The sequence below is a fragment of the Haliaeetus leucocephalus genome, unplaced genomic scaffold (assembly GCF_000737465.1).
Source record: "Haliaeetus leucocephalus isolate CR32 unplaced genomic scaffold, Haliaeetus_leucocephalus-4.0 Scaffold678, whole genome shotgun sequence".
In the NCBI taxonomy this organism is placed as follows: domain Eukaryota; kingdom Metazoa; phylum Chordata; class Aves; order Accipitriformes; family Accipitridae; genus Haliaeetus; species Haliaeetus leucocephalus.
In genome coordinates, this window is record NW_010973114.1 from 6037360 (window position 1) to 6051841 (window position 14482).

The 14482-nt window shown below is 35.9% G+C and overlaps 1 protein-coding gene across 7 annotated transcripts in view; it reads left to right on the plus strand.

Moving 5' to 3' along the window:
* The window catches only part of ARID4A (AT rich interactive domain 4A (RBP1-like)), a 54808-nt gene that overhangs the window by 33957 nt on the left and 6369 nt on the right, over positions 1–14482 (plus strand). For 3 of the 7 annotated variants that reach the window (XM_010579836.1, XM_010579835.1, XM_010579842.1), the window contains 12 exons: positions 1768–1862; positions 2018–2115; positions 3606–3834; positions 5673–5923; positions 7836–8033; positions 9247–9346; positions 9522–9723; positions 9933–9995; positions 11114–12244; positions 12442–12546; positions 13762–13977; positions 14190–14336. In XM_010579836.1, the coding sequence (XP_010578138.1) occupies positions 1768–1862; positions 2018–2115; positions 3606–3834; positions 5673–5923; positions 7836–8033; positions 9247–9346; positions 9522–9723; positions 9933–9995; positions 11114–12244; positions 12442–12546; positions 13762–13977; positions 14190–14336 (2835 nt within the window). The remainder of the gene's footprint in view (positions 1–1767; positions 1863–2017; positions 2116–3605; positions 3835–5672; positions 5924–7835; positions 8034–9246; positions 9347–9521; positions 9724–9932; positions 9996–11113; positions 12245–12441; positions 12547–13761; positions 13978–14189; positions 14337–14482) is intronic. The other 4 variants (XM_010579840.1, XM_010579837.1, XM_010579838.1 and 1 more) reach the window with 4 other exon arrangements.

Genomic DNA, 14482 nt, shown 5'->3' on the forward strand with positions numbered 1-14482 from the left:
CCCGCCCCCCCCCCCCCCCCCCCCCCCCCTTTTATTTTAAGTATATTTAAGGCTGGAAAGAGTTTTATCTTTTAGAGTATATTTGTTTTATTCATTTTTCTTGCTTTTTAGTTCAAATATTGTAAGTGTTAATCCTGCAATAACATCGGTGGAGGTAGATTACAAGTGCAGCTACTGCCTTTTTCCTTCTTCTTTCTTTCTTTTTGCTTGACAAAAATTACCTGAATGATATATCCTTAGCAGCATATAGTAGAGCAAACATTGGTGTACTTGAATTTGAAATAACCAGAGCTAAGAGTAAAATGTAAAGTGCACAAAGTGTCCGAATATTTCCCCCTTTCTTTCTTTTTTTTTTCTTGGGCTTTAAAATTGGGGGGGGGAATCAAATCACCTTTGTAAAAGAGCCTCTGCATCCCTATTAACGAGGTGTGTTCTAGACCACAGAATCGTAAAAGAACAGTTCCAAGTCTGTCTGTTCAATATTGCCAGTTATCACAGGTTTAGAAATTGATCATGTATTGTAGCAAAGTATACTGGAGTTCATTCAATATAATTTTGAGGTCTCCTGTGTATAACCAGTGTTTCTGGAGAATAACCTGCCTTGGGAGAATAAGAGGCTATGTCAGGGGAAAAAAAAATCCCTATGCTGCTGGACTAATGCACAATTTTCTTTCTTTCCTAGTAAGCCTGATTCTTCCCCCTTTTCTGTTTTCCTCCTTCCTTACTCCCTTTCTTAAGTACTTTAGACTACAAATCAAGTAGGGATCATGTCAGGGACTTGTAGAGAGGCAAAAGACGAAAGCATTTGTGCACTGAATTTGAAGACTCGGTCTAGAAACGATTCTTTAAGCTAGTATGTTGATTGAGTAATGTACAGGACTTTTTCAGGACTGGGTCTTTCCCCCGCCTGTCTACTTTTTTTACTCTGTCCTTATAGCAAGATGTCTGTTCCCACCAGATTTATTCTACATTCTGGTCTCTCAGTATGAATGGTTTGATTTGTGTAATCATGACAGTATTCCTAAAGTCCTATAAAATTATTTTAATGATTCCAAATATAATTGCAAGAAGATGAAGGAAGATGAGAAGCAGCAGGGAGGAGGTTTGATATTCTTCCTTGCTGGGAGGAATGCTGTCTACGTATGCAGCCAGTTGCCCCAAGTCACTTTTGGTTTCTCCTTTTGCAATTAATTACTGTTCTTTATATCATTGCCACTTACCCGATTTGAGTTCTTTCTTTTTCCTGGAACTGTCCCAAATATTCATGTCCTATTAGAGCTTTAGGGTTTTTCACATTCTGACAATTTGCCTGTGTATCTTTTTCTAAACCAAGATTTCTGCTTCTTCCCCATTCCTTTCAGACCACAGTGTTTGAGTTAATCTCTTTGCACATTGCTATATTCCAGCATTCATCAGGTGTTCTGTGGAGCTTGCTGCAATTCTGGCTGTCGCCCCCACTCAAGAGAGGAACAGTGGGATGCAGCCAGTTGGAGGGGGGTTATTGCACAAATCTGAAAAGGAGGTCGAGAAATCGTAGTTATCAAGCAGCTGGTGCTAGTATGCTAATAAACCACTCTGAAATGTGTGATGCATTCAAAAGAGGGTGTAGCCTTAATAAGTGATTGGAAAGTACTGACTTGTGACATATTTTAGAACTATTTTAAAAATGTAGAAAGTTATTAATAATTGAATGTGTGTTAAAGGAATGGAAGAAGCGGTTTGCTGTTCTTTGTGATAACTTCTTATTTCTGGTTTTGTTTTGTTTAGGTACTCCTATCAATAAACCACCTGTTCTGGGCTATAAGGACCTTAATCTCTTCAAACTTTTTAGACTGGTGTATCAGCAGGGTGGGTGTGACAATGTAAGTGTTGCATGTTTCACAACTAAATGTGTCCATTCTTAAAGGCTGTGGCTTGTGGCTGTGTTAGATATACTTCCTTAATGTTCTTGGTTAACAAAACCTGAAAACTTCCTTTTTTTTCTTTTTTTTCTTTTTTTGTTTTTTTTTCCCCAAAGATTGAGAGTGGTGCTGTATGGAAGCAAATTTATATGGACCTTGGCATTCCTATTTTGAACTCGGCTGCTTCCTACAATGTAAAAACTGCTTATAGAAAGTAAGTTCTCATATTGTATCATGATGAAAACATTTTTCCTTTTTTTAGTAGCCTGTACAATATTAAAGCGTTTTTTGATAGTTTAGTGAAATAGTAGTTGACATTCTTCAGTTAAGGAACAGTTCTGAGCATTTTCTAGTGCTGAGGATTGAAATGGTGGAGGAAAGGAGAGTGCTCAGGGCTGCTTAAATTCCTGTTGCTCTAATACATTAGAATTCTGCTCATTTTCTTATCAAGAAGCATTCACTTTCAGCATGTGATGATGCCATTTCAGAGTACAACAATGAAATTTATAAAAAAAGCTTTGGCAAATTAAGCTTTGCAATTTATGGTGATTAACAAGAACGAACTCCATCCTCAGTCTGTAGATGCTGCACACAGCAAGGAGAATTTTATACCAGTTTCTTTAACTTCCTGAAAAAAGTTGATAGATATAGACATTTCAGATTGCATATTTAAATATCATCTTTGTGGAATCTGTAGAATAATGGCTTTAGGGCATAACTGTACATTGCTGTGGTGGATGTGACAGTATTAGGTAGTAAAATCACTGCTTGTAATGAAAAAATGCCTAAGTCTTTTTATTCTGACCCCTGGTTTTCAGTTGTATTTTAACTTTTGAAATGGAAACCTTTTAGAAATGACACTATTCAAGCTCATTTTCTAAATAAAAATTATTTTTATTATTTATCTTCCTGGAAGTTTGACAAGAAACAATTGGGCTTTTTGAGTAAAAGGGAAGAATGAGGGTCTCTTGACTCAAACCTAAGGAAATTTGGCTGATTGAATAGGGATGACTAATGACTCAACTCATGTTAATGTTGATGAAGATTAAAATATTCAGACTATCTTCAGTGGGATTTGAACTGGGCACATATTTAAGGTCTGTATTTTACAGAGAAGAGTATTTGTCGTAAAAAGAGTAATTGGTAAATATGTATTAGGTTGCTGTTACAGTGGGAATAATTATGTTGTATGGACACATGATAGTATGTTGTAACTTGCATATTTATTCTTTGAGGAATAAGCTAGTTCATATTTCTGTCACCTATAACTGGATTAGAGTGTGCACACAGGCAGTTACCAGAGAGCAAGCTGATGCATAGCAATTTGTTACCATGTGGTAACTTGTTTGTATGCCCATATTCTAATATTAGGCTGATTTTAGGTGTCATTGTGCATTTGCAAAACAGTGTACATGTCCTTAGGCTTTACTGTCATGAATTCTTAATTGGACGGGGATGAAGTTAAATTTGTGGGAAGCACCTGTGTGTATTCTTTCTCACCATGTGACTTCTGTGCATAATTGTTTCATTTCAAAATCTTCTCCGGCTTTTTATTTTTTGTTTATTTGCATTTGTTTTGTTTTGGTTTTTTCCTGAAATTACTGCTCCTCTTGCTTTTCTGTGAGCAGGAAAATAGGTTTTATACACTTAAATAAATGGAAAATAAAACATGAAATATAAATGAAACTTTATTTGTATCTATAGGTATCTTTATGGTTTTGAAGAGTACTGCCGTTCTGCAAACATTCAGTTTAGGACCATCCATCACAATGAACCAAAAGTGGTAGAGGACATACAGAAACACATGGAACCAATGGAGGAGGGTGTAAAAGAGGAACAAAAAATGCCCCCAACAGAAGTTAAAAAAGAAGCAGAAGAAAATTATTCCAGCAGTGAAAGTGAAAAAGAAGAAATAGAACTAAGATCCCCAAGGGTAAGTGGTTTGAACTGGTTTCTATTTAGTACTTAACAAAACCCCTTTGTATAGCTCACAGTTTACATAATGAGTTTTCCCTTGTGGAGTGATTGTACACTTGAATTGGCATACTTGTACAAGTGTAAGACAGGGTTCTGTGAATGCCTAGCTGGTGTTAACTGTTAATTATGTTCTACCTGTGGATAGAATCAGTTTTGATTATTTCTTCATATTCTAAACCATCCACGGGATTTGCTCAGGCTGTGTTGGATGTCAGATGTGTTTCGATTCAGGGATGGCTTGAGAGCTACTGAGAGCTGTATATCATCAGAACAGTGAATCTCAGCAGGACAGTCGTGCTTGTGGGTAAGAATTTCCGCAGGCACATGGAATCTGGAGCTTTCCAGCAAGAAGCAGGAATATCAAGGGACTGCTACAGCTTTAAGAATCAAAGGAAGACCCATTTCTCTGAGTTGTTTTTTATCACAATACCTCTTCTTTTAATAAAAGGAACTCTGCAGTTTTACAGTATGTAGACAAAAGTATAGGGAGGAACACTTAAGTTTTGTCTTCCTTTGTCTTTGAATGCTATAGAGGTGAGGGTCGTATTAGTAGTTACGTGGATAAGACCAGTGCTCCATCAGCTAGTGGATGCTGAACCTCATTGAGAGTACAAGAATACTTTTCAGGTGTTTGAATATGACTCTCTAGCACTCCTGTTAATCCTGTTAAAAAGACATTTTGTGTTCCTTAATAGAGCATGATTACTGAAGGACAAGGAATTGCTACTTTTTAAATTGTTCAAGTTGTAAGGATTCTGTTCAACTAAAATGTAATTCTATTAAAGTACCTCTTGCAAACAGCTTTTCAAGCAAGTATATGGCCTTTTAAATTAATAGGTGAAAGGACATACTTTAAACACAGCCTTAATGAACTTCCTGGCATGACATTAGCTTTGTTGTTAGTTTGTTCATTTATTTTGTGTTTTTGGAGAAAACTGGTGAGAGGATAAAGAAATGGAAGAATTTTTTGTGTTTTTTATCATTGGCTGTCTATGTTAATTTGTTAATAATTAGATATTATTTGGTTATGTATTTTATTAATTTATTAATCCAGTCACCAGCTACCTATTTATGAATGATTATTTTTCCAATGTATTAACTGTTATAGTACTGTGAATTTTAATTATTATAGTGCTTTCATTACTGTAATCTTTGGATGGCCTCCAGATAATTAACCTTGCATTCATAATGTATTTTAAATGTTCCGATTACAAAGCAATGACCCTATCAAGAGACTTTTAACAGTAAAATGATAAACCTGTACTAGATCCCCAAGAACCAGTGCAGATAGTCCCAGACAGCAATTGTCTGGCTACTCAAAGTACCTTTTAAAAATGCGATACTTACAGTTTTTCTAAAGCTGACAGATTTTTGTTCTGTGAAGTCAGCAGGTGGCTATCAGGATTGAAGATGCTGAAGGAAGATGAATTCTCTCAGTAGTCCTATACAAACACTTTAATTAATGCTGTTGCTGTAGTTGATCAAGACTTTTTAGCCCTTTCTATGAGGGCAACAGACCTTGCAGGTCCAAACAAATGTCCTGAAATCCTCCAGAAGTTAATCAGAAGCTCATCCTCATTATTCCAAACAAAGCAGAACAGCTTTATTTTGCCTTTTTCCTCAATAACAAAACTTTAAGCTATTATCTTAAGATTATAGAATAATTTGCTTTTTGGTGTTATCTTTAGCCTTTCTTCGTACAAGAATAGTATGTTTCACTTTTGCTAAGATTTGGAGCGGCTATACAGAGAACAACTGACAGGAGTCAATAAACTGATCTTATTTCTGTTCTAGGGGCGAAGACGACTTGCCCGTGATGCAACCCCAGCTAAAAAAGATAGTGAAGAGGATAAAACACAAGACAAATTAAAAGACAGTAACAAAGAAAACAAAGATATAGAGGAAACACCTGAGAATGCAGAAAAGAAAGAAAATGAAACTTCACTAGGGAGAAAAAGTATACCAAAGCAAAAAGAGAAAAAAATTAAAAAACAGGAGGATTCTGATAAAGAGTCAGACGAAGAGGAAGAGAGGCAGAGGGAGAGGTAAACATTAACTTTCATCACCTTCTTATGAGTATGTCTGTGTCATGATTGAGCTGTACTCAAAGCAGGAATATACAGAGTTGGAGATCCTACCAAGTAAAAGATGGAAATCGGGGACCTAGTTCATTCAGCCAGACAGGAAAAGGAAGGTTTTATTTCAAGCTTGTAGAGTCTGCTGTACTTTATGGAAGCATCTTTTTCTGGTGGGTGCCAGATAGTATTTTTCACTTTCATTTTCTTGAAGGTCTTGCCAAGGTTGTGTTGGTGTTTTGTCACACCAGTACGTACAGACATCAGGTAGACCAGGCTATAAGTATGCCAGGTGCTGTATGGATTGTGAGCAACTGTTTGGGCAGACTTTTCTGGGCAGTTGAAATATAAATGGAAAAGAGAGCCCCTCTTCTCCTGTGCTTTTGTTTAAATGTTTGGTGGTGGCTGGTGAACCTAGAGCTTGCTTGTTTTTATTGTTACTTGATGTATTGTAGGCAGGCAGGAAGGGGTTGAGCTAATAAAGCAAAGGAGAAGGAGAGAGGGAGTTTGAATGAAACCTAAAGGTAGGTAGAAGAGGAGAGGATGGAGAGACATGGAAGGGCAAAGGGAAAATAGCATCCTGAGACTAAGCTTGACAAGTTAAATTGGATTTATAGTCCTAGTTACAAACGAGTTGTGACGAAGTGACTAATTTATTACCAGAGTAGACCTCTTCTTAGCTAACTTTGGCTGTGGTCAAGGGCAATGTCTTACCTGCTTAAGCTGCCTTTCTTACCTTGTTTTTCTTGTCCATGTGGCTAAGTGGTGTGGACACAAGTTGATACTGAATAAAGCCTGATAGGAGTATTGCATATTTTCTTCTAAAGAACTTTGAGGAGTGGGAAAAACACACAGTTATTTTAAAGAAAGTGTCACTGTGCTGTCAAAAAAAAAAATAAAATCTTGCAGTACACCATAGCATGCAGAAATGCCTCAAATGAATGTACAGTGTGGGTGTGCAGCAGGTTGCAGAGGTATGTCGGATGACTAAGGCCTGAAAGAGTTTTCTTTAAGTGGCATGAATGGTGCTTGTCCTCTTTCTTTTAATTGTTTGCCACAACAAGATAGTTCAGCTTTCACTGAAGGCTAGCAAATATATTTAATTAAAAGCAAACCCATAGTCTTTTTCAGTATTTTCTTTCTTGGTGATTTTTTTGTAGTTTTAACTTTTACATTATGTTAAATTCACCCTAAAATAGGGAGAGAAGTATAGGTAAAGTAGGTTAGATTGTAATTCTTGAAAATATGATTAAGTAGAATGTTTAAATATTAGATATACCTATAATAAGAGGTAGATACAGCTAATAAGAGCTGTATAGACACTTTTAATCTTGGTTAAATATTGTTGTAATCAACTTTTTTTTTCAATTGAATCGTGTTTGTATCATGAGAGGATACTATGATGGCAATTCAGACTTGTGTGCACTGTTAGTAAACCCTAGCTTATTATCCGAACTGCAGAAGTAAGAATTTTTTTTTTAAATAGTGTGTCAAATTCAAGCCTATTTTAAAAGCTGAGAATCGTTCTTCCTGTCTTATTTAGGAGCCAAACACTGAGTTAACTTTTTCTTCTTTTTGTATTATCAAAATATTCATTTAAAAAAATAAGCTTTAAGCTTTGAGTTGTACACCTGATAAATTGCATTTAAATTACAATATAACTTTCTGGACATTTTTGGCACTTACCCCTATTCTCTCTAAGTCCTGTTCTTGATTTTAAAAAGCTGTGTCCAAGCTAGCTTCAGAGGCAGTGCAGGATACAGAAAATGAAAGAATTTTTTCTTGCAGCCTTTTTCTTTTGTAGTAGCTTGGCTATGCTAGTTAAATGTTAAAACTTTAATTATCACTAATTAGTGGGCATTTTAAATACACTTTACTGCAGGGAGGAAACTGAGAACAAAGGAGAATCAGAAGGTGAAGAGGATGAGGAGGATGCAGAACCCTGCCTGACTGGAACCAAAGTGAAAGTAAAATATGGACGTGGAAAGACTCAAAAAATTTATGAAGCCAGTATTAAAAGCACAGAAATTGATGATGGAGAAGTTTTATATTTAGTTCATTACTATGGTTGGAATGTAAGGTGAGGATAACAAATTGCCTTTCATTTCTTTGTTAGAAGGATTATTTGTAAAAGAATTTTTTTTTAAGAAAAAAGAGAAAGATTATAAATGACTTGGGTCCAGATTGAATTATCAACATGATAACAGGATCTGACTCTTATTACACTTCTCAATGTTAGTAATTTTGTTCATGATATGACACTATTGCATTGAAATCTCAGAATATACTTGTATGTTTCCAAGTTTCCATCTGGCTTAAAGTGAGTAATCCTCACTCCTCAGAAGAGCATCCCTGTAATTTATTGTGTCAGCTAGTGTTAGCACTATCAGACTTTTTTATTTAAGGGAGTCATTGATAATGGTGAAGACATCTACAGTTAAGTGTATCAAGCACTGAAATTTTGGCAACAAAATTTATTCCTGTATTGAATGTTGACTGTGATTATAAAGAACGGTTGTTACATGTAGAGAGGGTAGGAGAAGACTAAGCAACAAAGAACTACAGAAAAAAAATTATCAAATGCTTCTCTTGGCAGCCATGCTTTATATTCAATACTGCTGTAGAAAAGCCTTTTTTTGTTGTTGTTAAGAGCTTTGTGATTATGTAGACAAAAATATCACAAAACCGATCATTTTTAAAAATAGAACACTTCTGGTATATAACTTGAGATATTCCAAATCCATGCATTTGTAAGTAAAATAAGCAAATTTCTTTATGTGGCAACGTAAAGTTTATGTGTGGGGAACGTATCCCCCAAATACTTATGTGTCCTTTTGCCTTATTAGTGACTCAGGAGATTTTGAGGAGCACTAGTAGTGTATTTGTGCTTTTTCAGAATCTCATCCAGTTTGTTGCTATAATTTAAAAACTTTACCTTTAAAAAAAAAAAAGTACATTTTACTGTTGAGGCACAGTGTGGTGAAAACTGCCTTTGGTATATAATGTGAAATATTGACAAACTTTGTAGCTGACTCAGTCCCCTGAGTTCCAGTGCTTTGCTAGCAAGAGACAGGGAAGTTTGCACCTCCATTCCCCCATTCCCCCCTTTTTTTTAATGGGCTAGAAGTGTAATTAATCTTTCTAATGCCAGATACTGCATGTGTTTGTAAATACACGCTCTGCTTTCCTGCCTCTCCTTAATAAATATTTTCTGTAACTCAGTCTTTTAATCTGCATATTGCAAACAACTTTTTTATGTGTAGTGATAACAGTATGTTGTTATTCACTTTTAGATACGATGAATGGGTGAAAGCTGATCGGATTATCTGGCCTGTGGACAAAGGAGGACCAAAGAGAAAACAGAAGAAAAAAACAAAAGTAATGGTTATTTCAATAAGTTTACTGTAGTACAATACTTAATGACTATCACTGTTCATTATTAAAAAAAAAAAAAAAAGTTATTCAGTCCACAGTCTAGTTTTTTTAATAGAAGTGTAGAGCAAAATGAGAAAAGGTTTGATAATCGGCAGTGAAATATATTAATAAAAATTCATTGGTTTTCCCTCAGAATAAAGAAGACAGTGAAAAGGATGAGAAGAAGGATGAGGAGAAACAAAAATCAAAGCGTGGGCGACCCCCTCTGAAATCTACTCTTCCATCAAACACATCTTGCAGTTTATCCAAAACGCCTAATAGTGAAGGTAAATCAGGAGCCAGAAGTGCACGGAACAACTTGTCAGATTCCTCACCATTACCAAATGGAACAGAAGGTACATCTAGTGCACTCGTGTTCTGGCATGGAAGTGCATGTAAACAGTGATGTAATGCGGTGCATTAGTATGACAACTTCAGCAAACACAGTGCTGTCAGCAGCTTTAAAGTCCTACTTAACCCGTCAGTGAACAAGCAATATAACAAAACAAATTTTTGATGCAGATTTTACTCTATAAAAATTAATACTTTTGATTTTGATTTTTAGCAACACCTCGCAGGCAGACGAGACGTAGCTCAGGAATGTTTGATTCTGATAGAGGATCAAACGGTGAGTGATCTCAGTCCTGTGTATGCTTTTGAGATTTTTTTCAGTACCTTTTTGAAAAGAGGTTTGATTTTTATTTTTTACTTTTTTGTTTGTTTGTTTTTCCTTTCTCCCTGTGAATTTTATTGAGGAAGTAGTTGAGCTGACACTGCTGAGGAGCACAGTTTGCTCACAGTAGAGCTGTGGCCTGGAAATGACTGTGCAAGTCATTCCATATTCTTTAGCCAGGGCCTTTCAGTCCTAATCTTGAACAGACCAAATCTAGTGGTATAGTGATAGTCTTTATTGTGGTAATTAAGTCCTCAAGCTCAGTACTACATCATCCAGCAGAGTTGTTAATTATATACAAATGACGGCAATATTTTTGGTGTTTCTAAGCCTCTGTGAACAAGAACTGAAGTGAAATCACTGTCTCCTTTTAGTACAGGTGCCTGAATAATCTTCTGGTAATGTAATAATGCTTGCTCTGTATATGGTGCGTGATTCGTACAATAGTTTAGCAATGAAATGTCCATATTGTGGTGTGGAAGGGTTTGGGGTTTTGTTTTTGTTTTTTTGGTTTTTGGTTTTTTTTTTTTTTTTTTTTTTCTTTCTTCTGTCTGGGGGTGCATGGAGGGGAGGAGTCTTGTTTTTTGTTTTTTGTAATGTCAGGTGAGGGAGGCAATATCCACAGGTAGATACCAGATCATGGCAATCTGTAAAACTATTTTTGCTACTATAAACTGTAATTTGTTTATATTGGCTTATTTAGGAAATAGTAATAATAGAATCATAGAATATCTCAGGTTGAAAGGGACCCATAAGGATCATCAAGTCCAACTCCCTGCTTCTCACAGGACTACCTAAAACTAAATCGTATGACTAAGAGCATCATCCAGATGCTCCTTGAACTCTAATAGTACAACTACTGTTGTAGTTTCATAGAAATTTTGAGTAAAAATAAGAACTGTAATAAGTGTGTTGAATAACACGGGATTCTTTAAGTTTTAAATTGTTTATTGTAAACTGATGTGAATACCATAGATGACTGGAAAAAAAGGTTTTGTGTGGTCAAAAAAAGAAATTGTGTTGTAATTGATGATTTAGGGTGCTGTTTCCTTCTCTTTTAAAATTTTTTGCAGACTCTGGCTCATCTGACAGTGAAGCAGATGAGTCATCTGAAAAGAATTTGAATGAAGAATTTTCTCCAGAGACTTCAGAACTGGAAAAAAGTGAAAAACTACATGATGAGAAGCTAGATGAAGAAAACCCAAAGATTCCTCATGCCTTGAAAGAAAATGACAGGATGCAAGTACAGCCACTAGAAACACTGAAACTGGAAGTTGAAGAAAGTGAGCAAATTGTTCAGATCTTTGGAAACAAAACAGAACAAATAGAAGAAATCAAAAGAGAGGCTGAAAAATCACCTAAAGGAAAAGGGAGAAGGAGCAAGTCAAAAGATCCCTCTTCAGAGAATGCAAAGATTTCACCAGGAAGCCAAGAAGAGGTGGCAAATGAATCTCTTACAGAACCTGAAAGATTAGACATGTCTTCCTTGGACTGTAAAGAAATTTCCAGCACTACTGAAAGTGAAACAGAACCTCCTACAAAAGATAAGAAGCTTTTGAAAAGGAAAACTTTGGAACAAGCATCACCTGAGAAGAGAAATCGACGAGAGAGTGAGATGGAAGTGCCAAATATTGTATCTGAAGAGAGGACCAATGAATGTACTGGAGCAGAGGAATGTAGAGGGCTGAATGCTGAAGAGTCTCTCAGAACTGAAAATGAGGAAATGCCATCCCTGGTGGCAGAGTCAGTTCAGCACGGTCAGGAGCTGAGGAATGAGAACTTTGAACGTCCATCTGAAGAAAATGAGAATGTTCCCTTAAAAGATGAGGATGATGCAATGCCTCAGATTGGTCCTGAAACTTTGCTCTGCCATGAAGTAGACTTGGATGACTTGGATGAAAAGGAGAAGAGCAGTAGTGAAGATACAATATCAGAAAAGCCAGACCCTAATGCTTCAAATTCAAATCCATCTGCCTTACCCCCTGCCGTCCAGTCGAGCTTTTCAGTGGCCTCACCTCTTACTCTTAGTCAGGATGAATCACGCAGTATCAAGAGTGAAAGTGACATGACTATTGAAGTCGACAGTGTGGCAGAAGAGTCGCAAGAAGGTCTCTGTGAAAGTGAGTCTGCTAATGGATTTGAAGCCAGTACTACATCAAGCAGTTGTAGTATAGCTGTGCAAGAAAGAGAGACTGGAGAGAAAGGTGAGTATTTCCTGTGAAAAGTCATTCTCTGCTGTAATGACTTCTGAAGTCATCTTAAGTCTGCTGTTACTTTGCTAAAAATTGCTGGTTTGTTTTGTCTTCTGATTTTAAATTCCTTTGTTGCTTATAAAAAAAGCTTGTGGTTAGCAGAAATATTTGAGGAGTCTTTTTTAAATTATTTTTTTCTTCTCATTTAGGTCAAAAAAGACCCAGTGATAGCAATAGTGGAACACTGGCAAAAAAACAAAAGCGTACTCCAAAGCGAACAAGTGCTGCAGCCAAAAATGAAAAGAATGGAACAGGTACATTCTTGGAGGGGGAGAAGGGGGAAGATTATGCTGTCCTATGAACATGTATAAGGGCTCACTGTTGCTCGTTATTTCTGTTGGATGGGACTTCCTTGTCAGGGTTTTTCATTATTATTCATCATGATTATTGGCTGTTAACTGGAGAGAAATTACCAGCCGCATGGTAGCAGTGTTACTGGGAAATCTCCTGACTATTTTTAACTACTTCATTAAGAAAAAATTTTAATAACTGTGTATATTAGCAGTTACTAAATATTTACCATTACGCTGATTTTTTTTATATATTGGGTCGGTTATGAATTTGGGAGAGGGGAGCTTGTTCAACAAGCATCTCCTTTAAAGTCTTATGACAGGTGTTTACTCATGGGGAAAAAGGTCATCTGTGAAGTACAGAAAAAATGTTTGATGCTAAAGAATAACTTTTCAGCAAAAGGAATCTTGTTTGGTTTTATCTCAAGTATGTGACTATTTTTTAACTTGCTATAGAAATCTGGATTTTTGTGTTTCTATAGCTCATTTTTGGTGATCATTGTATTGAATGAGTCAATATTTAGGCCCTGTGGCAGCACTGGTAAAATTTTTAAATATCAAACTAAAATGTTAATTATCTGACATAAAATATTCAGATATATTTAACATGCCTGTGTAAAACTTTGCAATTACTGTGGGAATCTAAAATATTTGCATATATCAGCTTAAAATTTTCTGTTGCATGTTAAAGTTTTTATGCTTTTAGCCATGTTTCAGAACTGTTCCTTTAGATGTGTAAAGCAATTTGGTAAACATACACAGTCATGTGCTACCTACCTGTATTAATACAGTTTTAATCTTTAAGAAAGGAATTCTACTGTCTGCTTTATAGCAGAACCCCAAAATATGTGACTTTATTAGAGCACTGATAAGCTATCTTTTCTTATTTTAATAAGCTGCTTTATTGCTGGTTTAAAAAAATTTGACTATTGCTTTTTAACTAAAGGCCTAGTCAGTCCGTGACTTCTCCTGCATTAAAGATCTTGAGAGTTCAGTGCATGTTCTGTCCGATAAGGTTATACATGGAATCTGATATGTTTTTTCCTTGTGTGCATTCTGGGATCTTCTGAGCGAGGAGGGGCAGTTTTTTCTTAATCTTTTTTTTTTCTGATGATAGCTACAATTTTTAAAATGTCAGGGTTGTTTTTTTGAAGTCCAAATACATTTCTCTTACTGCAGGACAAAGTAGTGACAGTGAAGACCTTCCTGTCCTGGACAGTTCAAGTAAATGTACTCCTGTAAAACACATAAATGCATCCAAACCACAGAAGATTTCTCGATCACCTGCAAGAGTGATTTCACCTCACATCAAAGATGGAGAGAAGGATAAACACCGAGAGAAACACCACCACCAGAATGCTTCGCCTAGAGTATACAAATGGAGTTTTCAGCTCAGTAAGAATTATTTAAGTGACTTGATCAGAGGGAATTTACAAGAAAATTTGTTCTGCAAATTTTGAGATTCTAAATTATGTATAGGCCTTTTATGGTGTAGTTACGGAAGTGTGGTATCTTTCATGCTTCATCTTGTATACTCTTAAGAATTGCATTTATTTGTTTAAAATCACCTTGATGAAGCCATTTTTTCTTTTCTTCCCACTTTTAAGATGAACTAGACAATATGAGCAGCACTGAAAGGATCTCCTTCTTACAAGAAAAACTACAGGAAATACGAAAATACTACATGTCCTTGAAGTCAGAAGTAGCAACCATTGACAGGAGAAGAAAACGATTAAAAAAGAAAGACAGAGAAGGTAATTTTCAGATTTGCTTTATGTTTCCCATGAGAAGTTCATTTTCCTGAAAATACATAAATCAACTTAATTGACAGATTTTTGAAAAAAAAAAGTGTTATCTGTTTATCCTGTTCATATGTATACATATTTAGAAAGAATATTTG